Source organism: Mastomys coucha, unplaced genomic scaffold (genome assembly GCF_008632895.1).
Source record: "Mastomys coucha isolate ucsf_1 unplaced genomic scaffold, UCSF_Mcou_1 pScaffold4, whole genome shotgun sequence".
NCBI lineage: Eukaryota > Metazoa > Chordata > Mammalia > Rodentia > Muridae > Mastomys > Mastomys coucha.
Genome location: NW_022196910.1, coordinates 41,448,776 through 41,475,582, shown reverse-complemented (window position 1 = coordinate 41,475,582; position 26,807 = coordinate 41,448,776). Strand labels below are relative to the sequence as shown.

General features: G+C 35.8%; 1 protein-coding gene across 4 annotated transcripts in view; it reads left to right on the top strand.

The window, feature by feature from the left end:
- Positions 1 to 21,605, top strand: part of Trhde (thyrotropin releasing hormone degrading enzyme) — a 392,302-nt gene extending 370,697 nt beyond the window's left edge. For 2 of the 4 annotated variants that reach the window (XM_031350072.1, XM_031350069.1), the window contains exons 16-20: positions 5,956 to 6,123; positions 6,667 to 6,807; positions 10,378 to 10,459; positions 18,369 to 18,511; positions 21,344 to 21,605. In XM_031350072.1, coding sequence (XP_031205932.1) covers positions 5,956 to 6,123; positions 6,667 to 6,807; positions 10,378 to 10,459; positions 18,369 to 18,511; positions 21,344 to 21,392 — 583 coding nt within the window. In that variant the 3' untranslated portion in view covers positions 21,393 to 21,605. Of the gene's footprint in view, positions 1 to 5,955; positions 6,124 to 6,666; positions 6,808 to 10,377; positions 10,460 to 18,368; positions 20,929 to 21,343 lie in introns of those variants that run through there. The other 2 variants (XM_031350071.1, XM_031350070.1) reach the window with 2 other exon arrangements.
- The last annotated feature ends 5,202 nt before the right edge of the window (positions 21,606 to 26,807 follow it).

Genomic DNA, 26,807 nt, shown 5'->3' with positions numbered 1-26,807 from the left:
TTGTTTTTTGGAGGGGAAACTGGGAATGGAGAAATTCGCATATAAATAAAGAAATAAAAAAAAAATCAAATTACTATGACTAAATCTCATTTTAGAACCTTTATGGCCTGAATCTTCATACTCCCCACAAAGCTTCTATTGGAAATTCTTAACTTCAAAAGTGACTGTTAGAAGGTGTGGCCTTTGAGAATTAATTAGATCACAAAGCAGAGGCCTCACAGTGTAATCTTATTTAGAAAAGAGATCAGAGCTTTCCAGTCCCATTCTGCCAGAGCAAGATAAAAGAGAAGGAAGTATTCCCTGTCCTTAAAGAAAGGTCCTTACCTGAAATTGACATTGTTACTGTGCTGAGGACAAACTTCAGTCTTCAGAATTAACTCTTTGTAACAAGTCATCTGGTCTATAGTACTTTGTTATAGTGGGTCCAACATAGGAACGCTACCATTACTATATTTTTTACTCAACTTAAAACAAAACACCTGGGAGAAATGCCATTTTCTTTCTCTTACTTAATTTTTAGCATCTACCTCCAAAGCATTTCATCTTCAAGCCTTTGCATTTAGCAGGATAAAAAGTTAAATATATCACTTAAATGTGAAAATAAATGGCCCCATAATGATATACTGAACACCCATGCATTCAAAATTTTTATTGCACAAATGAACTCTGTCATAGTTCCACTTAAAATGAGAATGGAGTGAAAACCATAGTACAAGTTACACTAATTAGACAATACTTTATGCAATGTTACTACTCTAACAAAGATAAAAGCATTTTGTTTTGGTTAAGCATTACTCCATTCATCTTCCATACAGGTTAAGAGGTGAGACTTGCTTCATGTCATTGCTTATATACAATTCCTAAAGTCAAACACAGCTTTCCTTCCAGCTGATGAAGCCCCATTAAAAGATTTACTTCTGAGGCAGCAGTTAAAATGAAATGACCATGGGGATATTCACATCTTCATAAACAATTTTCATGTTCACTAGGAAGGGGCCCTTGATCCCTGTAATCCTGATATCCAGTGTCTCACAGGACTCATTTGTACCATTCATAACTATGGGTTCTGTGGGTTTCTTAGCTAATGCTTTACAAACAAATGAGCTTTTTCATTTATTCCTAATGACTTTGGTTTATACAAAGAGATCTTAAACTGTCCCCAGAGCAATCATTTTGCGAAAATGTTATTAGAACATCTTTACAAATTTAGAAACAAAGGGGGGTTTCATTAACCATGGAAGTCATTGGGAATTGAAGGCCCCTGGCATATTCAGTTCTTACCAATCTTGTTTTATTTTTCACTAATGAGTAAAAATGATCTTGTGAACTATACATTGATTGTTTGGTGAAGGGCTATGGAAGAGAGGAACTGATGAGGTAGAAGAGTTGCTAGAAAAATCAGCATTCTTAGGCTAATCAGCTCTGCCTTAATTCTTGAAGGAGATGCATGCAATGATATCTCCTGGTATCTGCTAATTGAGCCAATCTATTCCTGAGACCTGGGGATTTCTTCCTAAGGCTGAAGATAATTTTTCATGATTTAGATTATCTATTCAAACATATGTGTGTTTCACATTCTTCCTCATCAAGTTTGATGCATGTACTATGTACACAGGGATGGACAGCTTGCTACAGAATTGAAAGTATACATGCAGTGTTTTGCAAAGTACATCCATATTATGCAGCATTTATCTTGATCTACAGCTGCAGATTTCTACGTAGAAATTCTCACATTTATGTAGCTTTCGTTTCAAAGGGCTGCCTAGGACACTCAAGTTATATTTCTTCAGCATATTGATCATTGTATCTAAACATTAATTGATGGATTTGTTTTTTAAGGGTTTTTTTTTCATTGTTCTGTACATGGCAATTTTGCTACATGGTAGATCCTTAAATCACTGCTAATTATGTCCTTTTTAGACACATAAATGCTGTATTGATTGTGCTAGTAAGCATAATGGTTTTTGTTCAAAATCCAGTCTTGCTAACACCCAGTATTTCTGAAAAATAGCATTGTAAATACTGCCTAAAAGTGTAAAATTCAAAAGGATATTAGAGGTAACATCCATGTCCAGATAAACTCTCAGAGAATTACATGTTGGTCATGCTGGCATGAAAATCTCACAGCAGTTAGCCTCAGGAACACACAATGGTGTACCTTTGAAAGATATGCTGCTCTTGGAGTGATCTACTTCACTATTATTGGAGTTCTGACTGATCTGACAGAGTTAGCCACCTGAGAGGTCAGAGACAGCTTTGTACTAGAAGTTACAGAGGATCTTTCCTAATGTTCAGCACAGACCAGAAATGATAGCGATTACCACTGCTAACTTCCTTTTGGGAGAAGCATTTGTTTTCTCAGTTTTCAAGATATGGACTTCTGATGCATCTGGTGTGATCTAGACACCTAACAGAGAATGGAGACAGTGGGTTAGACACTTAGATGATGTCAGTTTCTCTCCTAGCTCACCAGACAAAAGCCACAACTGTCTGAGAAGGAACTGGTTGGTGCAGGCCTTCCAGAATCCAGTTAGGCTGGTTTGTATAATTCTTCTCTTGTACAAAACTTCTCTTGGGACTTGGAGAAATGGAGTGATGTGCAGAAATCCACACAGCTAATAAAGGCAGAAAATGAAGAAGAAAGACACATCTAGAAACCCCTCCTGGCTGTTTACTTATTATTGCAAAATTACCATTGTAAGTATGTTCACTCAAGCAAAATAGAAGAAAAAGTAAGAATTTCAACAAATATTAAAATACTTAAAAGTACCAGCAAGGCATGGAAATGAACAGCTGAACTAAAATCCACTTGTGGTTTCACCAGGAGATAGAAGCAAGCATAAGTGTCAGCAAATCATAGGCAGATCACTAGGAATGATTACTGCAGAGGAGAAGCCTTACAGGAATGGGAAAAGGTAAAGAAAGTTTAAGCAACTTTCAGAAAACTGTCAAGAAGGCTAACATGAACATTGCACAAATGCATGAGCAAAAAGCAGAGAGAAAAGACCAGAAAGCTGTCCGAAAAACACATTTAGGTCCAAGAAGTCAAAGAATACAAGATACAAGGATTCCCACGAAATTTGTACAAAGAAACATTGAGACCCTTAGAGCTCCCAGGGACTAAACCATCAACCAAAGAACACACATGGTGAGACTCATGGCTCCAGCAGCATATGTATAACAGAGGATGGCCTAGTTGGTCATCAATGGGAGGAGAGGCTCTTGGTCCTGTGAAGGTTCTATGCCCCAGTGTGGAGAAATGCCAGGGCCAGGAAGTAGGAGAGGGTGGTTTGGTGAGCAGGGAGAGAAGGGGAGGAAACAGGTTTGTTTTTTTATTTTTGTTTTTGTTTTTTTTTCAGAGGGGTAATCAGGAGAGGAGATATCATTTGAAATGTAAATGAAAATACCTAATAAAAAAAAAGATATGTTATAACCATTGGTGTCACTCATCTCTGAGATGACAAGGTAGAGGAGATATATACAGAAAGTTTATAAAAAACCGCATTTATATATACATACTAGAAAATAACTCTTATCTGCCCAGAGTCCTTTCTGCTATAAAAAGTAATTGATGACACAGATGTGATGCAGACAAAATTAATAATTCAGACACAAGTTACAAAAAGAATAGCGCAGAACATGGCATTTCACAAAATGCTATTTTTGGCCTCTGATGTCTCTTTAGAAAGTCTATAAGATGTTGTCATAGTCAAACCATGTGTTCATTTGTGTAGCTTAACTGATATAGCCAGTAGTTTTCACTAAGTGATAAATGAAATAGCCTTTGCTAATGGTTGTAGTATTCATGGAATTTCTAGGGAATATAGTTTAATATGTATACTTATCTTTACCTCTATTTTTTGTACTTTTATACAGGGAATTTTCATATGGATGCAGGTTATATAGCCACGGAAATCCCAAGTCATTGGGTTTATTCTCATCTTTTCTTTGATCTGTTAATAGCTTAAGTGATATCTCTTAGAAAGTAAACTGTTTGTAATGTATCTGATATTTGATGAGTTTGTGCTTTCAACAGAAATGCTAGACTTTATAGGATTTACTTGCAAAGTTTGCTTCCAAAATGCTAGCCAAAATCAAACAGGAATACAATGTTGGCTTCTATACTTCATAACAGTTTTAGGAGAAGACCCAGCCTTTTTTTTTATAAGTGCCAATTTATTGACAACATCTGGGGTTATCTTTGATTATGACTATTAAGAGTGAGTCTTTTTCTCTAATACATACTAGCTCTAATTGCCTTATGAATTTCAGTATGCAGTGTTGCAAGCTGGTCATAAAGAGAGCTGTAAGATATCTTTGTTACCAAATCTTGACAAGGGAAGAGGGAAGACTCTTGTTGATAGTTTCTATGGGGATGCAGGCTGAGGAAAAGATCAAAAGATGAGAATAGAGTCCAATGAGTTAGGGTTTCCATAGCTACATAACCAGCATCCATACTAAGAATCTCGTGTATAAAAGTACAAAACATAGAGATAAGCATTAAACATAGATATTAAACTACATTCCCTTCACAAAGAGCTGTGAAGCTCTGTGATCCTGTGGTACTGTACCTCCATCCTCCTCCTTTATCCCCTTCTCTGCCTTTTAACAGATGAACAAATGTTTGCTAACACTGCTGAGAGGAAGGGTTTGCTATTCTGCAAGCAGCCCTTCTTAGCCACTGAAAATGAGTCCGGTCCTTTCAGAGTTTGCTTCTGCTTTCCCATACTAGTGTTTTACAATAAAAATTCTGAATCTTTAAAAAAACTTGTTCCTTCATGTGACTTAGAGAAGACAATCTGTATAGTCATATTCAAATTATTAATGGGAAATGTAACTAATAGACTAATAAATATTACAAAACAGAGATATATACTTTTCAACTTAAAAAAAAAGTCTTTTGAATATTTCTCAAGATACATATTTTAAAGAGCCCAGAAATGTGGTATACTGTGGAATACCACTGTGTAAAAGTTGACTTATACATTTATAATTCATAAATTGCCAAACTTGACTAAATTCATTCTAATTATTCTCACTCTAATTTATATTTTGGATTCATAGTAATAGTTTGCAATCCCTTTAAAATAACTATATAAACATAGAGGAAAAGGTCTTTGTTAGTGGTGTCTTATTGCTTATCATTACATTTAAGATCCTCTGTATTTTTAATGTTTTAAGAGATTAGTTCTAGATTATAATATGATAAAAAATAAGGGTGGCCAGTTAGCTCAGTTTGTTAGTATGTGGAAATAGTAACACCAAGTTAATGGTATTAATCTGCTCTACTGGCCCCATGAACGTTTCTTTGGCTGGATAGGTGGCTCAGTAGTTAAATGTACTTACTGTTTTTACTGAAGACTTGACTCTAATTCAATTTCAGGAAACCAGCTCAAGTTACACAACCTGTAATTCTAGTTCCAGGGGAGCTGACACCCTCTTCTGACCTCTCCAGGTTCATGCACAAAATTGATGCAGTTACTTATACTCAGGCCTTACACATACGTTTTACTTTTCTTAATAGAATTTTTAAAAATAATTTAAAATAAAATATTTTGCATTTTATTCAAAATTTGCCATCCTCTACTTTTTTTCATTTCCTGAGTGTACATAATATGAAAGCAAACTTTCAGATGGGAATTATATGAATGCTACTGAAAATATAAAAGATTTAATTTTTGGTTCTATAACAATGTTTGTTTTAGCTTGTTTAATTATAAATTTATGAATATAAAAAAGTTAAATTCAAAACCTTTTAGAGTAAAAGACATAATTTTATTTTCTAGTTACTAATATATTTGAATAATATTGCTATATACTATTATATTCTTTTAGGAGAAATACAATTGACAAATCATCTTTTTAATAGCTGGCTCTAGGAAAGCAACGTTGTTCTTTATTTTCAAACCACAAAGCTTTTGATTAACAGAAACCCACCATGGGTTGCCTCTCTAGAATACCACTAAATGTAAGAGACATCGTCTACTGCACAGGAGTGTCACTGCTAGATGAGGATGTCTGGGAGTTCATTTGGATGAAATTCCACTCCACCACTGCAGTTTCTGAGAAAAAGATATTGCTGGAGGCTCTAACTTGCAGCGATGACAGGAATTTATTAAGTAGGTGAGTCCATTAAATTACCCAAGTTACTCTTGCAATGAACGTATCATCTACAGTCAAAGTGCTCCAGAGTTATTTTGTTTCCTTGAATATATGGTCCTGTGAAATTGGTTACTATAAAACAAATCATTCTAAAGATAAGGAACCCTACCTACAGGGTGACAGTATGAAAGCAACTTGACTTGAAAGATAACATTGTTTATGGCTAATTATTTTATTAACTTTTATGTGGGTTTATGAAAATATTTCATTGTTAAAGCAAACATTTGGTATGAAGAGTTTGAGAGGGGAGTTATGTCAACAAGTAAGATTTGTGATTTTTTTCCATCTCATAGATATTCTTGGAGTTTAATTAATGTATTTCATGCTATTAGTCTTATCTGTGTTTTCTAAACAGAAATTATTCTATAATTGTTCACTGAGCAAGTTTTAACTCAAGTACTTTTGAAGAATAACACGAAATTGTGATTTTTTAAAAAAACAACTGTGATTATAAAGTGTTTAAGTTTTCAGACTAAATATTTCCCCACACTTTTATCCTCATAGGCTTCTAAATCTGTCTCTGAATTCTGAGGTGGTGTTGGATCAAGATGCAATTGATGTAATAATTCATGTAGCCAGAAATCCACATGGCCGAGACCTTGCCTGGAAGTTTTTCAGAGACAAATGGAAAATACTAAATACCAGGTAGAGATAATAATCTATTCATGCCCGAAAGAAGAGATGAAAGCCAACATTTGAGTTACAGACACTCGAGGTGTTTTTAGGGCTATGAACCAAATGAAAAATTTAGACTTTAAAATACTTAGCAAAGATGGCTGTTGCCATTCCTAGAAATCCATGATTTTTAACAGTTCTCTACCATCCCTCATGTAATAAAGATTGATAACCTTAATGAATGGGAATGCATGGAGAGAGTAAGACATGGTTAACCAAGCAACTTTGCTTGGAAATTCACCAAACTGCATAAAGTCAAAGTCCTTCCCTTAAATGTTCTGTATATATTATATAAAAAATATAAATCACATATAAATGCTATTGCAACAAGACACTTTACTCTTGCAGAACTGTTTTAAATTCTCTTACATTCTCTTTAAATGTAAGTATCGTCAAACACCAAAATAAGACAGTGACACAGAGAAGACACATTCATCACTCAAATCACTGTATTATTCCAGCTGCAGTGGAATTAATTCCCAGGATACCTTGCTTCGTGGTGAGAATTCTTCAGCTTCAATTTTAGAAAATATTTCATTAAACATTTAAATATATTATAATACATGCTAATTTATGTCTCTGATAATCTCTGTGGTATTTTAAATTAAATCTACTATGGAGTATGTAAATGCTGCATGTTACTCTTCAACATAAATTTTCCCAGATAGTAAGCAGACCAAACATTTGGTCTCTTAAAAGCAGATGTAAAAACTGTTGTGTGGCTTTTTTTCATTGCTTTATCAGTTATCATTACATAACAAGTTCATTAGAATGAACGTGTCACAGTTACAATCATTTCTATCTATATTTCAGACTTTATTGTCTGAAACCACTGATTGTAGCTATAAGGCATGTTGACATTTTTGTGTTTTTAAGTTTGTGTCTTAGAATGATAGCAAACTTAGGACTTGAGCACCATTGTGTTTATAATGAGTTATGTAAACCAGCAGTAAGGTGAAACTAATACATATGAGTATTTCAGTTTAAAGGATTTCAGAAGCACAGACCAGCCACCTCTTTACCTTTATAGACTGGAGTTCAATGAAACTCATGTGAGGACATATATCATTTATTTCTCTTACCCTCAGAATGTCTGTTTTGTCTCAGAACCCATGGCCACCATTCACAGGAGAGAGACTGAGATTTTGGTCTACAAATACACTAGTGTTTATTTTCACAAGAAGTGCTACTATCAGCTCCTATTTTTCTATCAGTTCATGACTGCTATGGCTCATGGGAAGAGCTGGCTGGGATACTGAAGTCTCACTTTACAGGTTCCTTCTGGGTTTAGGTTATGTGCTCTCATGGCTTCTGTTGCTCTCGGAAGAAGTTCTCTAACCCACACTTTTCATCTAATGTCATCATGTAGTAGAGCGGCCATTCCCCCTGGGGTGTCCTATTGGCGTACACCTAAAAACTAAACCTATAATTTTCTTTACTTGTCTCTTGCTCCTTAGTAAGAAATGCTTTCCCTTTCTTTCCTCAGAGAACTATTCACCAGTTGCTCAAGCCATACAACTGAAAGTCTACATAGACCTCTTCCTTCCTTTCACCGTATATAACACTAGATCCAAGGTCCTCTCAATTGTCTTAAATGTTTCTTGAAGGCTTCCTTACTATTCCTATGACCACTTCTTTAGCACATTTATTTCTTTTCCTTTCTCTTCTCCAGTAGGCTTATCACAGTCTTGGTCTTTCTGCCTCTGTTCTTCTCACTGCTCTACAGATTCGCATGTAAGTCTTTTCTTTATAGCCACAACCATCTAAGAGGCACTAATAAACTCTCCTCTATAAAATCCTCCATGATTCTGTGCCACACTGAACATAAATGCTTCATGATCTATATTTTGTTTACCTCTTAAGGTTCTTTGGCTGGTCCAGCCCCATAGTATATATGTGTCTTCTGATACAAACTAATTAAAGTCCTCTCCCCTTACCATGTGGTTTGATACCTCCTTGCCTTTGTTTATGTCAGATTTCTGCCTGTCGTTTCTTTCTCTGGACAACACTGTACTCAGTCTAGATGTGTCTCAACACAGAGCTGTTGACCTCTCCATTCTGTGTATCATTTCATCAATACTACATCTAGTTCCATTACACAGGAATTATCTCTTTACATGTCTAGAGCTTCAGCCATATAAAATCAAAGCTAGAGATTATTCCTTCCTCACCCTTGCCTGAGGGTATAAAGGAAAACAATTGGTTCTCCCAGAGAATGAAGTGTTTTTGTTTAGGTTTGTTTTTGTCTAATTGGAGAGCCACTTTTCCGGGCACATACTATTTACTTGTAAGTGATTGTTTGGTTGCTTACCTCTTTAGGACAGTACTTCTGTGTACTCTTAGCCATCTTCCCACTCAATAAGCAAACCAGTCTATCCTCACACTTGCTGCATTTTCCTTGTCTCTGTCTCCTGAATGCTCAGATTTCAGGTTTATGCCGTGATACCTGGTAGTTTATAGTCTCAAGTGTTATCCATCCACTTTGACTAAGATGTCTTTTTTCATCATGGCGATCCTCCCACTTGATTCCCTCTTTTAGATGATAAAACTAAGTCTGTCAGCAGCAAAAGTACAAAAGACCTCAAAAGTTGGGAAAGTGAAAGGAAGCATAAAGTAAATATTGCTGGGCCCATCATCCCTAAACCTCAGTCCTGCTGTTGGTTATTTTGGTTCTAAGAGTATAAAAGCTATAGTAAATGTCAGAGCAGAGTAGAGGTAGATTAAAGTGAAAGCTTTCATGCATGGAGATACACATACATTATCCATGGATCATAAGTCAAGGAATTTTATCCATACTATAAAAATTATATAATATAACAGCTAAATATAAATAACTAGATATTTTAATAACTATATGAGCAACTGATACTCTTTTTGTGAACTTTGCCTTGCTTTCTTCAACTTAATTAGAATTCCAATATCTATTATGACTAGACAGAACACAGAATCTGTGTGACATGCTGATCTCGCCTGAGCTGCTCTTGCCTTTCTTCCTTTCTTGGGAGATGATTCCCTTACAATGATCAAGATCTCTGTGTACTAGTCTTGGCTTGCAAACAGAACAGCAGTACTTTCATCTAATCCTAGGAGCCTGGAATTTTGACAAGGTTGCTAAGAGTCAGAATTCTTTGAAGCACTGTGCAGAGGTCAGCTGGATCTGATAGCACCCCATAGCAAGAAATGCTTCTTTGCATTTCTCACTCCTGAGAAGACTGACCAGTACTGCCCAGAGAGCTGGTGATCACTGACAGCTCTGGCAAATGCAACCCTTGGGAAAGACTCCAAAAACCATTATAAAAAGATTGTTTAAATTACTACCCAGGCCGGGCAGTGGTGGTGCATGCCTTTAATCCCAGCACTTGGGAGGCAGAGACAGGCAGTTTTCTGAGTTAGAGGCCAGCCTAGTCTACAGAGTGAGTTCCAGGACAGCCAGTGCTACAAAGAGAAACCCTGTCTCGAATAAAACCAAATAAAATAAAATAAAATAAAAATTACTACCGAGGTATAGACATTAAGCCTTTTTTTCTTTTATCTTTGTAGGTATGGAGAAGCATTATTCATGAATTCCAAACTTATCAGTGGAGTTACAGAATTTCTTAATACTGAAGGCGAACTTAAAGAGGTAAAAATCTTATTACTGTTTTCTCATATAAACATAGAACATTAGATATACTTTGACTTCTTTGCATTAGATACATACTAGTTCCTTTCACACTCCTAATCACATACACATCCCCCATTCACACATGCTTGTACATGCTCATATGAGCACACACATGTAAACTCACACACGCACACACACACACGTGCACACACACATGTACACACACACACATACACACGCACACATACACATTTCCTTAACCCATTACCTGCAAATAAATTTCTACCATATTAAGTGTTGAATGACTATGAGCAATGCTGAGAACTGTAGAAAGTGTTCAAATGTAATGAATTCCATAGTTTGGAACCAGTCATTCCAGAGATCTTCAGACTGACAGCTTCTCCTCAAATGATTCTGTGAACTCAGTTTATAAACTGTCCACTTACAGCTGTGCTAATGACTACATGGGCGAAAGAGACCATGCTTGATGCTGAGGTTCACAGTAAAAAGTCACATTGCTTATGTTGACACGATAGCCTGCTAAAGATTATTCAGCCTATTAAATGGAATAAAATCATATTCGTAGGAAGGAACACAGCTGGTAACATACATCAAAAGTAATAGTTTGCCAGAGATCAATAGCTTGTATCCATCACACGTTCATTTTATTAATGGAAATAAGCTTGACTTTTTAATGAACTTATGCCCAGGTTCTAGAACAGCTATCTCTTCCTTTCCCTATTACATCTCTCAATGTGTGAGCTATCTAGGTGTCTCATTTCCCTCCACTAGCTCCTGTCTGTACTAGAGTGATATTAAATGGGAATAGTCAATCAAGCAGGAAAAAAAATAACAAAATATTCTTTTACTTGATTATGATAACTGATGCTACTTTTTCCTCTTCCGCTTTCCACAGTACACAGCTAGTCATTAACACAGACGCTTAGATTTATTAGTTTTCACAGAAGATAATTCCACAGATGTTCCTGCTGAGGGGTAATCCATTACAAGCACTGGACCTAGCACCCATCCCACCGTCCAACATGCCCCAGCTTCCTGAGAGCATCTCCGTTTCCTCTGCTTGGATTTGTCACAGAGATACTGTGCTAAGCCAAAGCTCTGATTCTAGCAATGTAAAAATCAGTCTCTGCCCCTGCTAAGTGTGTCCTCAACCCTGAAGGCTTAGCTTTGAAATCCTGCAATGTTTTTGTTAATATTTTTGTTTGTTTTTATGAAAGAAGCTAAATGAAGAGAACTTTTTATGTATCCACATGAAACAGGAGGCATGGGCAGTTTATTATTGCTTTCATTGTTTCTACCTTTTAAACTGATTGCTTTAAATATTATGACTTAATATTCAACAACCAAGAAATATGGTGTTGATTTAGCCACACATCCCACAAACATTGATGTGAGCACAGAAGTGGAGTCCCTCCCCACTCCCTGTCACCTTCCTCCCTCTTTTCCTTGTCTACTGATCATATATTTCTGGTTTGCTATTACAAAGGTTGCAAAACCCGTGTCTTATGTTAAAATTTAGTTAAATTTTTCACTTGCAAACCATCTGGTTTTATCCACTTCCCTTACATATTTAATTTTTATCTTTTAATTAATTGCCATTTAAATATTCCAGGGTACCCTGATCATGAAATTTGTGATTTCCAAAATGAGACTAAACCATGGCTTTTATTCTATTATCCTCAAAGCACTCAACTTAACAATGCAGGGTCTCAGCAGAATGAGCAATGAGCCCCTTGGCTAAGGACTTGCTTGCTTTCCAGCTTAACAGTTATGCCCAAGCTGCTCCATCCTTTCACCGCCTAACCATCTTCTGCAGGAGTAGGGAATGTTATTTTCATGTATCAAGGGTTTAATTTGTGTTATCAATAACCCTTCCTGAAGCAGAAAGTGTTAAGCAAGATCAATATCTTCCCTTTGAGGTTGCAACTTATGACTGCTAAGTCTGTAGATCCAAAAGGAATCAGCACATCTGTGATTTATAAAACTATTTTTAATTTTTTAAATGTTTAATTATATGATTTGTGTATGTCCTCATGAGTGTATGTGCATGTGAGTTCAGGTGCATCCAAAAAAACAGAGACCCTTTTTTGGAGCCATTTGAGATGGAATCACAGGCTTTTTGTGCTGACTGAAGAAGGTGATGGGAATCTGTCTTAGGCCACACTAAGAACAATATTCTCTCAATACCTGAACCATCTCTCCAGTCCCCTGAGAAAATAATTTAATATTTTTTTCAGAAACCTTCCATGTTAATATTGGATACAAACAATATGATGTGCATATTAAACACTATAATCAATCTAGTATGTCACAAGAGAGCTACTGAATGAGACTTTTTGGAGGACACTGCCATTGCTAGAACTTTTAAAATAAACTATGCTTGTTATTATTATGTATATGTACAATGTATATTAGGGGGCACACTTGTGTGTGGGCTCTTGTGGGTATCAGAAGACAGCTTTGTGGAGTTGGCTTGCTTCTTTTTTTTTTCAGTTTAATATATATTTATTTATTAGGCTAACAATAGGGGGAAAGATGGTCTACAACCATCTTTCTATGCGATACAATTGAGTTTTGTTGTCCAGGCTAGGCTTGAACTCAATCTCACTATGTAATTTACTATAGACTTTTTTTATTAGATATTTTCTTTATTTACATGTCATATGATTTCTCCTTTCCCAGTTTCTCCTCAAAAAAAGAAAAAAAACAGATCAAAAAACAACAAAAACAAACCCCTGTTGCCTCCCCACTCCCCCTGTTTGCCACCCCACCCTCTCCCAATTATTGGCCCTGGCATTCCCCTACACTGGGGCACAGAACCTTCACAGGGTCAAGGGCCTCTCCTCCCATTAATGTTCAGTCCCAATGAAGGAGCTAGAGAAAGGACCCAAGGAGCTGAAGGGTTTGCAGCCCCTTAGGAAGAACAATAATATGAACTAACTAGTACCCTCAGAGCTCCCAGGGACTCAGCCACCAACCAAGGACTATACACAGTGGGACTGATGATTCTGGCAGCATGTGTATAGTAGAGGATTGCAAAGTTGAGCATAATTTAATATTTTAATTACTGTTCTCAGCTTCAGCGTGATTAAGTAGAAAAATATATTCTGTTTTATGGTTCCTTCCCTCAAAGTGTTCTAATGCCTAGGACGGGAGTTTACTTTTTTAAATAAAATTTTATGATTTATTTATTTATTTACATTCTAGCCACTGCACCCCTCCCAGCCCCTCTTCCCACAATTCTTCACCCCACTCCTCTTCCCCCATGTTTCCAAGAGGATGCTCCCCCACCATTGTAATTTGGCTGCTATTCCTTCATGAGGCCATCCGTCTTTCTTAATTTTACATTAGCAGAAGCCCAGGGATCTTGGTCACATTCCAGCTAATGTCTACTGAGCACTTTGCTCATGTGCTGGGTTCTTCTGTGAACTTAACACACGGACCTGTTGTAGAAGAATATGCCTCCTCTCCATCACAGAGACGCCGTTTAGTACTTTAATGTAAAGTCCTTTACCTCATAATAGGCCAATAGCTAATTCTACTTAGTTTTATAGTTTTCAAGATTATGTTATGTTTTGGGATTCACACCTAAAATAAGTTATGCTGCTGGAGTCTAGGATGATAAGGATACATCGGATAAATGAAATACATGGAACGATAAATAAGATATTTCTCAGTATTAAACAGGTTTTTTAAAAGATAGATTAATAAACACACCTAGAAATTCTGTGCTAAGAAAATCACACAGCACAAACAACACTTCCATTTTACTAAATTTTATTTTACAAAAGTGTCTAACCTTGTTCATAATAAAAGCATCATAAACAAATATATCAAAAGCCAATAAGATAAAACCTAACAGGGGCAGAAAAATCTTCCAGTGAGCCTGAGAGCTAAAGCAAGGTGGGATGCTAAAAGCCTTTGTTTACGCTGAACCACACTGGCAAACAAGCTATGTCAGACACCACAGTACCCTCAGGGACTTGTGAGAAGGCTCTGAAAACGCATTTTCCATAATCCGTGCTGAGAAACACAGGCCACAAGACCAATTTATGGCAACTATGCAAAGTGTGCCAGATGTGTTCTGATGAATAAGCTCCTCTTCCAATGTATGAGTCACCTCACGATAGATGAGCTCACAAGGAAAGGATTTAGCGTACTTCAATCATAATTCGAGAAATGAAGCTCTAGAGATCTGCTGGTTAGGTTGTCTTACATGATCATCTGACTTCCTGTCATTGTGTCAGTAATAGATCATGTTTAAACCCGTGGCTTGGCATTTTCTTCATGTGTTCAGCTGTTGCATGAAGGGACTTAGATCATCTTTCCCTGAAGGAAAGTTTCCAAAGGACCATTGATCATTATCTGGCATGTTCAATGAATGCCTAGAAACAAGTGTGTACATTTTTCATTGACATTCAATATATAACTAAATATACTATGATAACATGTTCTGTAGTAAGTCACACAACTCAAAATTAAATAAAGCACTTTTTTGTTGCTAAATAGTTATAGACTAACTAAATCAGAATCCATGTAAATGAAAATGTATCATTGTATTAATGAATTTCAACCTATAACCGAAACACTTCCTGTGCATGTATATGTGCATACAAGTAGTATATATGGTATATATTTGTATAGAGCAGTATCATAAATGTTGAGAATATGCAAAAAACCCTCAAACAATTCTTTTTTCCTCTTTTTAAATATATATAATTTTAGTCAACTGTACTAATTTTAGGACCATAAAATAACTCTCAGTTATGCCTTAGGTATCTTATGGTTGCTTTAAAATACAGTGATTTTGATGTCTGTCTTAGTTAGGGTTCCTGTTGCTGCAATGAAACCCCATGACCAGAGAGCAAGTTGGAGAGGAAAGGATTTATTTGGCTTACACTTCCACATTACTGTTCATCAAAGGAAATCAGGACATGAACTCAAACAGGGCAGGAATCTGGAGGCAGGGGCTGATGCAGAGGCCGGTGGAGAAGTGGTACTTACTGGCTTGCTTAGCCTGCTTTCTTATAGAACCTAGGGCTACCAGACCTGGAATGGAACCACCTACAATGGGCTGGGCATTCCCCTGTCAATCACTAAGTGATAAATGCCTTACAGCTGGATCTTTTGGAGGTATTTTCTTAATTGAGGTTCCCTCTATTCAGATAACTCTAGTTTGTGTGCTGACGGAAGGCTAGCCAGCACAGTGCCATCTCAAGTACTCAGTCCTGTGATATATTTTTCCTTTGCTAACATTGCCAGATGATAAACTTTCATAAAGCCCATTAGTATCAAGTAATCAAAAATTATCATCATAAAGAAACCAAGATATCCATGAATTAGAATCCAAATTAATTTTGAGAAGTAGAACAAACTGCATTTTCAACACTTCTACATTTCACTCTTTCTATCCTGATCTTATCTTGAGGCCCTGAATATCCTTCCTGGCGGAGCCTCCATGTGGCACCCGCTTTGTGAGGGATCACACCCCACACTAATTACACCACAGGATGTCACTTTGCTGTGAGTTGATTTTTCACGTTTATCTGTTAGCACTGTAATTGTTGGTTGGTCGCCAGTTTCTTAAAGCATACAGAACAAAAAGTGCAGGTGTTAGTGTTTAATCTAGAAGTGAGTCTTCTCAGAGTGTAAGAATGCTCTAAGTAAAAACATCTTCCAGTAAGAATCATGGCAAAGCACTTAAAATTTTAAACTTTAGTGCTCAAATTCTCCGACTAAATGAAACAATATTTCTTCTTTATTCTAAATGATCCAATAGTTCTAAATCCCTAATATCCTTCCTTATCCTAAATATCTAATGTTTCTAAATCTGTCAGGTTGTTTGTGAATTCATTAATCACTCATTTTGTGAAGCACCAATTCTGTGTTCTACCATCCAGTTCCTTTGACACTGAAGATAGTTTACATCTAATACTACTTCCTCTTAGATCATGACTAACACTTTTCTCTATTTAAGTAGTAAAATGACCCTTTAGTGTTATAGTAATTTGTGAAGATTCTTTGCTATGGTGGATGTGACTTGTAATTAGACCTGGTTGTTGAAGCCGCACCACCAACCTATTTTGAACAGATAAATTAATTTTTCTAATTTTGTCTGCTGCATTCTGTGTAACTTGAGTCCTGGAACTCTGGCCAGGGACAGCAAAGTAATAACAAAAGGATAGACACACACACACACACACACACACACACACACACAGTGAAGGTGGGATCTGAAGGGATTCTCCATCACAATCACCACCTGGAACCTCAGCAGGTTTATTAAGGCACAGCAAATGGGGAGGGGTCAGCTGGTCTCAGTACAAGTTCTCCACACTGGAATGGTCTCAGGTGGTAAACATCCAGGAGGATGCTACCGTCTCTAATATATGCACACAATTAATCTTGCACAAACACTCATATTTACACTTCCCAGGAAAGCTTTGCCATCCCACTTGAGCCAGTCTCACACGGGTAATAGCTTGGCCCATTTACCATGGGCCAATTGATCTTGGGGGTCTGCGCTCATATCAAAATACACTTTCACTCAAGGCCTCGAACACAAGATTTGTCTCTTCTACAGATGTCTGTTAATGAACAATTTTGAAATTAGTGAAACTGCATTGCCTTACTGCTTTTTCTACACATTTCAGAGTAAACCACATCATATTGTAGATACAACCTATTGTTTTAAATATGCTTGGTTTTTTTTTTGACTAATTAAATGTGTTTCTCACAACATTACACATGTATGGTTACTCTTACTCCTGACCCTTTATTCTCTCTTTCTAACCTGTCTAGTCCTCTCTTTTCTACAACTTTCTTCCCTATACCCAATGCCTGTTTGGTTTAGTTTTGTGAGTTTAGCAAAGGCCAACTGTGTGACTTAGCTTTGAAACTTTTCACTAGAGCTTGATGGAGTAGCTGGAGGTTAAGGGGGCAGGGCAACTAAAAATAGTGACCGAATTCACAAATCTATCAGTAACCAAGTAGTATGGTGAAGGGTCTAATGAGCACCCCTCCATCTGTGACTGACGGATGGCTAGTATCTTATAGGCAAGCTGCCAGTAACTGGAACTTCTGTAGGTTTGTGATAGCATGTCTTATCTGGAGCATGCTATTTTGCTGCATTATCTTCTGATTCTTGCATACTTTCCATGCCCTGAACTGTTAATTTTTATTTCAAACTCATTCCACATTAGTATATTTACTTTGGATCATGATTATGTTAGTCATCCAGCCCAGGTAATGAGAGAACATTATGTTGATCAGTGAAACAAAAAGATTTGTTTTTATAGAGAAAAGGAGATTACCTGTACAGAGGCCACATGTGGAGAGATGGAGAAATGTGTCTCAAACCCAAAAATATGAGCACAGGGTAGGGGAGGTTACAGATGCAGGAGGCAGACAAGGTGCCTTAAGTTAAAGAACAGTGATTAAAGGTGATCAGTATATTGTTCATTCAGAATTAATCTTCATAGCTTTTCATAGGATCCCTGTTCAGAAAATGTCAGTGTTAACATGGTCTATGATGGAGAGATATTGGTCCTGAAATATCAAAAAGTCATAAGGAAGACATCTGCTTACTCCCAAGTGAACCCGGTAGGTTAAACAGATGGCAGCCTTCTAGTTCCCGCAAAGTAACTCAGGAAAGTGATGTCATCATAACCAGCAAACCAGGGGCATTAGCTCTACCCAACAAAGGCAGTAGAAGACGAGAATGCAGGGCTTATGAGCATGACATTTTAAATGTCATGTGGAGCTAGCAAGTAGAGCTAGAGGGCTCATTCAAGTTTCTCCTAGGTTTCCATGTGACACTTCATCTCAGATGCATCTTATCCATGTATGTTCTACATAATTAATACGAATACACACAGATTCACCATGTTCATCTTTCTATTTCCAGCTAAAGAACTTCATGAAGTCCTATGATGGGGTAGCATCTGCTTCTTTCTCAAGAGCCGTGGAAACCGTGGAAGCCAATGTGCGCTGGAAAAGGCTTTACCAAGATGAGCTCTTCCAGTGGCTGGGAAAAGCCCTGAGACACTAATATCCATCACTTATAGAGAACTCACCCTAGAACTTTGTAGGAGGACCTGCTTTCTGTGGAATGAGGAGGCTAGCCAGAATGTCAGTGCTATCATGAGGGAAGATTTTCTTTTTGTTTTTGTTTTTCATTTGTTGGGGGCTATTTTTCTTGTTCATTGACTCTACATTTGTGTTTCTACTGGATATTCCTCTGTAAAGAAACTCTTGCAAGTGACACTTGCCCTGGTTACTCCACCTGTACATTCCCTACTGTTCAGGACCAAGTATGATAGTGGTGCATGTTGATATTGCTGTCAGTTTGGGAAATCCTATTCAGAATATTCTCTGCATGGATATATGGTCCTGCCCATGTTCCGGCATGCTTATTTAACATGTCCAATATTGTATGTGAACATTATATGTGTACATCCAGAATGGGCATTATGCAAAAGCACAAAGATTACCTATGACAATCAGTGTTGCAGCGAAAGTAAAAAACCACTTCAGAAGGGAATTCTGTTCTCAGCCATGGACAACAGGAGAGATATAACAGATCTCTAAGCAATCTGTGTGGATTGTTTCAGCACTTGGATTGTCTGGCAATGATTACTGTGTTGCTAACTCATTTTCTTTGAGTCAAAGCTGTGTATACACTTGCAAAGATGTATAGATAGTATGTACATATACATTATGTACATAAGGAAGCTCCGTATATATAGAGTATGTTGTACATGCACTTGTTCGAAGAATCTCTTCAGATCAAAGGAAATTTAAACTCTTTTTTATAAATGTGTGGACACCTGGAAAAGGCTTCAAGGAGTTTATCTCAACATTCCTGCTTTATATATCTTGCTTTCTCAAGTGCTTTTTTTTTTTGTTGTCTATGTCCCGAAGAATGATCAATTCTACCACATGAAACTGAATTCTAACAAAATATACATGTAAACTAACCACTCTGCAAATTCTTTTAAGTCAGTGACAACCATTTGACATTTTCTGTAATTGTGTTGGTCAACATTTCTACTGCATAAGACAATTTTGTGTAAACTTAGAATGTTCACTGCTAAGAAAGTGTTTCTGTATAGCTTCACGGTCTTTCTTAGTTTCGCTACTGCAGAGTTAAATTCTCTCTGTGTGTTGATGTTTATGTGTACAGTGTTCCTATCCTTCATTAAGCAACCATACCTCAACAGGTCTATTAGTATTTAATGACCTTTAATGCCGGTTGTGCCCCCCCCCTTAAGACACAAAGTTGATTTTATGCTGTGTTACTGTACAGAGCCTTTGGGAATTAACAACCCTGTTCTACATAGGAATTTTGAAGAGCTGTCTCTATGGCTGTGTGTAACACAATTAGATTTCAGTGCTTCTCGCACCCAATAGGCCAGGTCCCTGCTTCAGAGTAAACATATCAAGTTTAACCTTGTAAAATACTTATACAACTATTCTATTGAGTCAAGCATTGTGTAACCTTTTTTGGTTTTCCTGTGATGTTCAACTCTTCCAATTGTCACAGTTCCAGATACTGTCATTCAATGCTAGAAAAGAGTCATTTATAAAATAGAGGTCATAGAATTATTTTTGTTTGTAGAAACAAGAAGCAACTTCCCAATCCATAGACTACATAAAAACCAAATCTGAACCTTATCATGTAAACAATTAATGTTTGTTTCTTACAGCTACAATTTTCAACACATTATTCTATTAAAATACATGAATTTCATGTGCTATGTTGTATGAAAGAGTCCTGGTCATACTTAATGTGAAGTCTGAGATTTAAGTCACTTACTGAAAGTGAGCAAGTTTTAACATATAACCCTCATAACTAGTCTACAGCCATGAAGACCCGAAATTTCTATTATAGCACTGGTGAATTCATTCATAGAGCAGACCTGCCCAGAGTGGCAGACATGGGTGTCTTGGTTTGCTCCCTGAAGTATTGAAAATCCTTTGGGTTGGGGACTGTGCTTTTCATTCTGAGTGAGTTGTCACTTCCAACTTTGAGTGTGAGGGGCTTTCTTAGTTTCCCCCCCCCATTGTTGAGAGTCATAATCCTCTTTCAGTGCTTTAGTGGCCTTGAACACAACTGGTTTAGCTATAATCTAAATCCTCAGTGTATAATTATGTGCAATGTCTATACCTCATACAAAACTTGTTCAACAATCTAGTGGTACCAACGGCATTGAGATGGCAGTTTTGTGCTACACATTTTTTCAGTTATTGAACCTTTCCGATGTTTAAATTATATCAGGCTTTAAAGTTTCTTTTTAGTATTCAAATAAGTAATATTTTCAAAATAATAAAAAAACCAATGATATCTCTTGGAATATTCTGTAAAATGTAGCTATAAAATTATATTTTCTACTTAGAGTTTCTACCTTTCTCTCTTGTGTGTTTTACAAATCAATTATCTACATGAAATAACAATGTTTTGAAAGTGTCCATGGTCTAGTCTCAAAAGTTCCTTTCTTATTATATGTATAACAGCAAAACATTGTTTTAATTAGAAAATTCTAGATTATTTGCCATTTTGGGTATTATTTTCTTCATGTAACATGTAAATATAATGTTTTACCAATTTTTATACATTTTCTCATTAATTTCCTTAAAGTCTTTGATGTTTCAAAAATAACATGATTTCAAACTTAGAAGGCCTTCAAGAAGCACATGTGCTTCTTGAAATTCACTAGCATGTACTTTTGCTGCGCCTTAATTTCCTGTGTTTTATATGATTTTAAGGTAATTGTGAAATAATGGGATTTTATGACACTCAGCTAATACATATAACTAAAATATTACAAGGTTATGAATGGTATGCCACAAATTTCAAAAATTTATTCCATAACCAGTAACTTTTATACATGCTGATTTGATTCTTCACAAAACCACACTGCATCTTTGACTTCTCCATGAAGATGAAATGAAGCTGAGACCAGCCATCCATGTCTTTAAAACTCCAGTTCTGATACAGCCTACATTCGTCTACTTAGATTGTCTACAACTAACCTACAGCAGTGTTTTTGCTTCATATCTATCTCATTAGCTAGAGACTTCACAAGATCAAAATATATGACTGAACACAGTCACAACTAATATATCATTCTTAACATTTATATTTCAAATCTGTATGATTTCAAACTATGGGATGTACATGTTAATCACAATTTACTTTAGTAAGTATAAGTAGTCAAATATAGGGACACAGAACTTACAATATTGATTAATGTGCTATTGCAGATCTGTTACTGAACACAGTTTAGATGAAGCCTTCAGACTGTGATACTGTGCTTTACTTTCAACACCTACTTCTGATAGTGGGAAGAGATAGCATCTACAGATGGTCAGAATGCAAGGAGAAGGCTATGTCATCTAGATAACTGAAAACAATATTCAGTAGAACATACAAGTCTGTGGAGAGTAAGTTGTGAAAAAAATATTTCTGTGGAATCGCAGCACCGAATTAGATGCCATAGATAAGTGATAATGAAGCATACAATATCACACTTACTTCAAATTCACTAATTAAATATTTTAAGAATTGTCTTCTAGGAGGATGGAAAATGTAGCTCAGCTATTTTGATGAACTATCCTGTAACTTACAGAAGAATGCCACATAGGGTAGTCAAAAGACAGATGATGAGAAAACAAACAAGATTTCTGTGACATATTATCATTTATCAGAGATCATGGCTGAATTATCATTTGATACCAATAGTTATGTAAGTTAAGAATTCAACCAAGAAAAGCAAAAAGAGTGAATAGATTTTATTTACCTGGGCATATGGTGAGTGAAAGGAAGATGGTAGAAAATATATTTAATTTGTTCATATGTAAAATGAACTCATGAACCAGTTGGAGTGAATGCAGAATCGCATGCAATGGAAGAACAGTTTGATAAGCTTTGGATATGAAGCCCAACTATTTCCATACAAATTCTGAAACTTCTAGGTAAATTGCACTGTTTGATTTTATAATGCTAATATTTTATAAGTGCAAACCATCTTGAAATTATAATAACACCATAAAATTTAAACAATAATAATTGGAATCAAAACTGGGACAGAATTCATTCTTGAGAAAAGCTGTTTGTGCAGTTTAGCGATGTTGTTAATTATCAGAAATATTTTTGAAAATCTTTTTTTACAGTCCAGACTTTGCAGTCCATCCCCTACCTCCTTCCTACTCCCACTGTCTCCACAAGGATGTCCCCTGTCCCACCCTATCAGACCTCTCTACTCCCTGGGGCCTCCAGCCTTCTGAGGGTTGGGTGCATCTTCTCTGACTGAGAACAGACAGACCTGGCAGTCCTCTACTACATAAGTGTTGAGGGCCTTATATCAGCTGGTGTATGCTGCCTGGTTGGTGGTCCAGTGTCTGAGAGATCTCAGGAGTCCAGGTTAGTTGATACTAATGGTCTTCTTATAGGGCCACCCTCCTCCTCAGCTTCTTCTAGCTTTTCCTGATTCTTTAATCTACTTGTAAAGGTATCTCACATTTGCAAAAAAATGATGCTAGCTTTGTTTGCTGACTCTAAGTAAATCACTCATGCTCTCAAGCAAATTCAGCAATTCTTAGGCAATAATTTCTTCAAATCCTCATGAACTATGCTGAAATTTCGAGTTTTATTTTATATAAAATTGTCCCTCAATTCCAACTGCTTTGAACTAATTAGCAAGTTTTAAAATAAAATATTTTATTTTATTTTGGGATGGATTCAATAATAAAAGTCGAATAAACGTATACTGTATCAGCTTTTGTTTTCAACTTCAGTCATGAAATTTTATTTTAAAGTTTTGGGAAGAAAAGTTACAAAGCTTTAACAAAATCTTTAAAAAAGTTAAAAGCAGGTTCTCATGTTAAGGATTGATTTATGCATCATTGGATACTTTAAGTCTTTTTTAAGTTTTAAGTTTTTTAAATTTTTTTTAAGTTTTTTTTTAAGTTATTTAAGTACTTTCTATCTTGTGATTTTTTTTTGCTTAGACTTTACAATCCATACTTTAAAGACATTTGTATTGAATATATTTTTGATAGATATTAATTTACTTGATTTATAAAAATCATATTGAATATAATTGAATAAAAGTTTGTAAATTTACATTGAATATAATATAATCAATATATAATTATATCAATATATTTGATGTATACAATTTAATGTATATAAATAATATATATAAAACTAGCTTTAGCAGTTTTTCTGTGATTCCTAGTTCAAATCCTGATGCAGTAGCAAAGTAGAAAAAGAAGACTTCAGTTTGCTCAGGTTTTTATTAAACGCCAGACACTCTATAGGTATCAGTTCATATGATAACCCCTTGAAATGGTATTACTTCTAGTTGATCAGTGAACAGATGAAGGCTAAAAGCCATTAGTTTGTATAATGAATTACTAATATTAGTGGGTCCTCAAAACTGGAAACTTAAGCTGTCCATGATGTGAATTCATCACTTCTCTGCCTCTGTCAAGCTCGAGGCATTGTCTATCCATAGAGACCATGGGAGATTTGAATATTTACATCTCTCCCAGTTTCATTGTTATTGGCTTGTTTGATAAGTGATAATTGGTGTGTTTTGTCTTATCACTCTTTTATTACCAAGGTTACTTCCTGTGATCTCTAAGAATATTTTCATCACATCAATTCTACCTTTGTGAGGGCTTTAAACTACAAGTAATTAACTGACACTCACCCAGTGAGCCATTAACAGAGAGTAGGTTGCCAAGCTCTTCCCCAGTGTCTCACAACAATGGAGTTGAACCTGTCTCTGTGTGTGGAAGAGTTATTAGGTTAGCCTGAACTTTTCAATTTCTTATCAAAGGGATCAGAAAAATTCCTCTCTTTCTGGGTAAAACTGTAGATGAACTGCAGTGCTTAATTTACTTGAAGTTATGTTTCAAATGGCCCTGCTGTGCGTAGGCATGGTCTGAGCTAACTGCTTTGACTTGCTTCTGTATAGGTCAACTTGCTTCTAATGGCACACATTTTTCTTATGTCATGTAAGTAAATGAAAGAGCAAAGTGTTTTGTAGAAAAGATAATAGTGGAGTTAAGAACACCTGCCTCAAATGTGCAGAGCATTTATTTCCTGCTAATCGTCCCTGCAAGGCTCAAGGGATTTAATTTGCTCTTATGTACATATCTGCCATCGCCTTCATGTAGTACATAACCTACTGGGTGAGAACTCATTAGAAATTCTTTGTTTTACCTTTAATTTCAAATAGATGTTTTTAAACTGTCATTTCTCAAGTGTAAACTAGTTTTTCTGAGGGATTTCTTCCCAAACGTTTTATTCTAGTTTTTATTCTATACAGTATTGCATAATGTTCATTTCACATTAGCTTTTTAAAATGACACTTGTATATTGACATATATTAGTATATGGGCAGTCTTTCACGGCTATAATTTATTCTCTTTTGCATTTTAATTTTTTTTGACAATTAAGTACTGTAAAACAAAGACATTATCATTATGATTTCACACATTTTAAGTTACTTAAACAGTAACATCAATTTTATCTTTGAGATTTTATGTTTGGCTGTCTGACCAAGGCTGAATTTATCAAATAATTAAAAATTACATTGTAGGATTACTCCTAATAAACATATTTCCTTAATAGAAATGCTTCTTTACTTAAAACTGTTAGACCAGACATACATAGCATGATCCATTTGGAAGCATATCTTTTCTTTCAATATTTTATGATTTGGGAATAAAAAGGGTACTGGTCTCTTAGTAAACATGAGTTCTAAAGCATTTGCCAAATAAATAACCTTATGTTAGTTTAGCAAATAAATGTTTTCTATGGTATGACTTTAAGTTATTCAGTAAAAATTGAATCTATATGTTCAACATGAAATTTTAATACTTTCCTGACCGAAAAAAAAAATGAATTTTTCTAAGTGAAGAAATTTGTCTATTTATCTTAAGCAGAGCAAATTCAAATTTTGCTTCTGATAATAATTTTTGTACAGTAACATGTAATTCATCACTGTCTTACTGTCTTAATTGTCTGACATGCAGACAAAGCTAAGAAAAATAACCCCTCTTATGTGTTTCATTGTGCTTCTGCTTTTTTTTTTTTTTGAGAGCCTGTTTGAAGAGCTGTGAATATACAGAGTGTAGAGGTTCATGGAAGGAGAAGCACTCTTTCTGACATGAAGGTTTTAAAAGGAAATACATATGTCAACACTAGAACAAGGAGGTATATATTTGTAATATATTATATAAAGAGAAAAAACAATTCAGTCTCCATTCTAATTATATCTTTAGGATAAATGAAGTCATCTTCACTTTGGTAGAAATGATTTCACCTGAAATGCATTTCAGATTGCTTTTTAATAGGTTTTCTTGCATCCATCAGACTGTCAGACTCCCAGGATCTCAAGAACAGTTTCCAATAACAACAGAACATAAAATATACATAATCATGGCTCATAAGCAGTACTCAAACCATGCTTTTCAATGCCTCTGGATTTTTCTTTTTCTAAGAATTGGTCAGGAATGTACAAACTGACTCTGCTTGACGAGTCATTGAATCTAATGTACAGTGCTTTATATAGATAACCATTTATTGCCATGACCATGAAGTAAGAAAGCGTGCTACCAAGCCATATATAGGGATATTCTTAGAAAAGATAATCAGAACACACACATGTATTTCCATATTTATAATGTGCTTGATAGCTCATAAATTTTATATAATATACAAATGCATCTCCAGAAACAGATTATGTACACACACACACACACACACACACACACACACAGATATACAATGTCCACCCATATCACATCTATGTATTTCTTAATTAGTACTTGCCCTACAGAGCCAGCACTCATGTTAGAAAATAGTTATAGGAAATTATCAAAAATAGAATAAACATGGGTCCCATATTTATGGGAAGCCCCACAGTAGTCTCAGTGAATATTAGGTGAGATAAGCATATCTTCACTTTGGCACTCTGTAGGTGATTCTATTTTTTGTTTTTTGTTTTGTTTTTATTGGGGGGCTTATTTGTTTGTTTTTAATTTTAATACACTGGCTTTATTGACTCATACCCATTGTTCTCCTGCTTATTCATTAGATAGTCATCTTTATCTGTCTGCTGCTTATGTTCAGTTTACATCTGCTATTGACCAGTTAATACTGTCTACTAAAATGTCTTTTCTGAAACGTGAAAATATGGAACTGGGCCAATAAGCAGAGATGAATTTACTCAAAGCTCCCCTTTCAGCTGTACCTCCCTTTTTCTATTATTTAAAGTAACCTTTGCTATTAATTGCTAGTTTGTATCATCAATAATATTTTCACAACAAT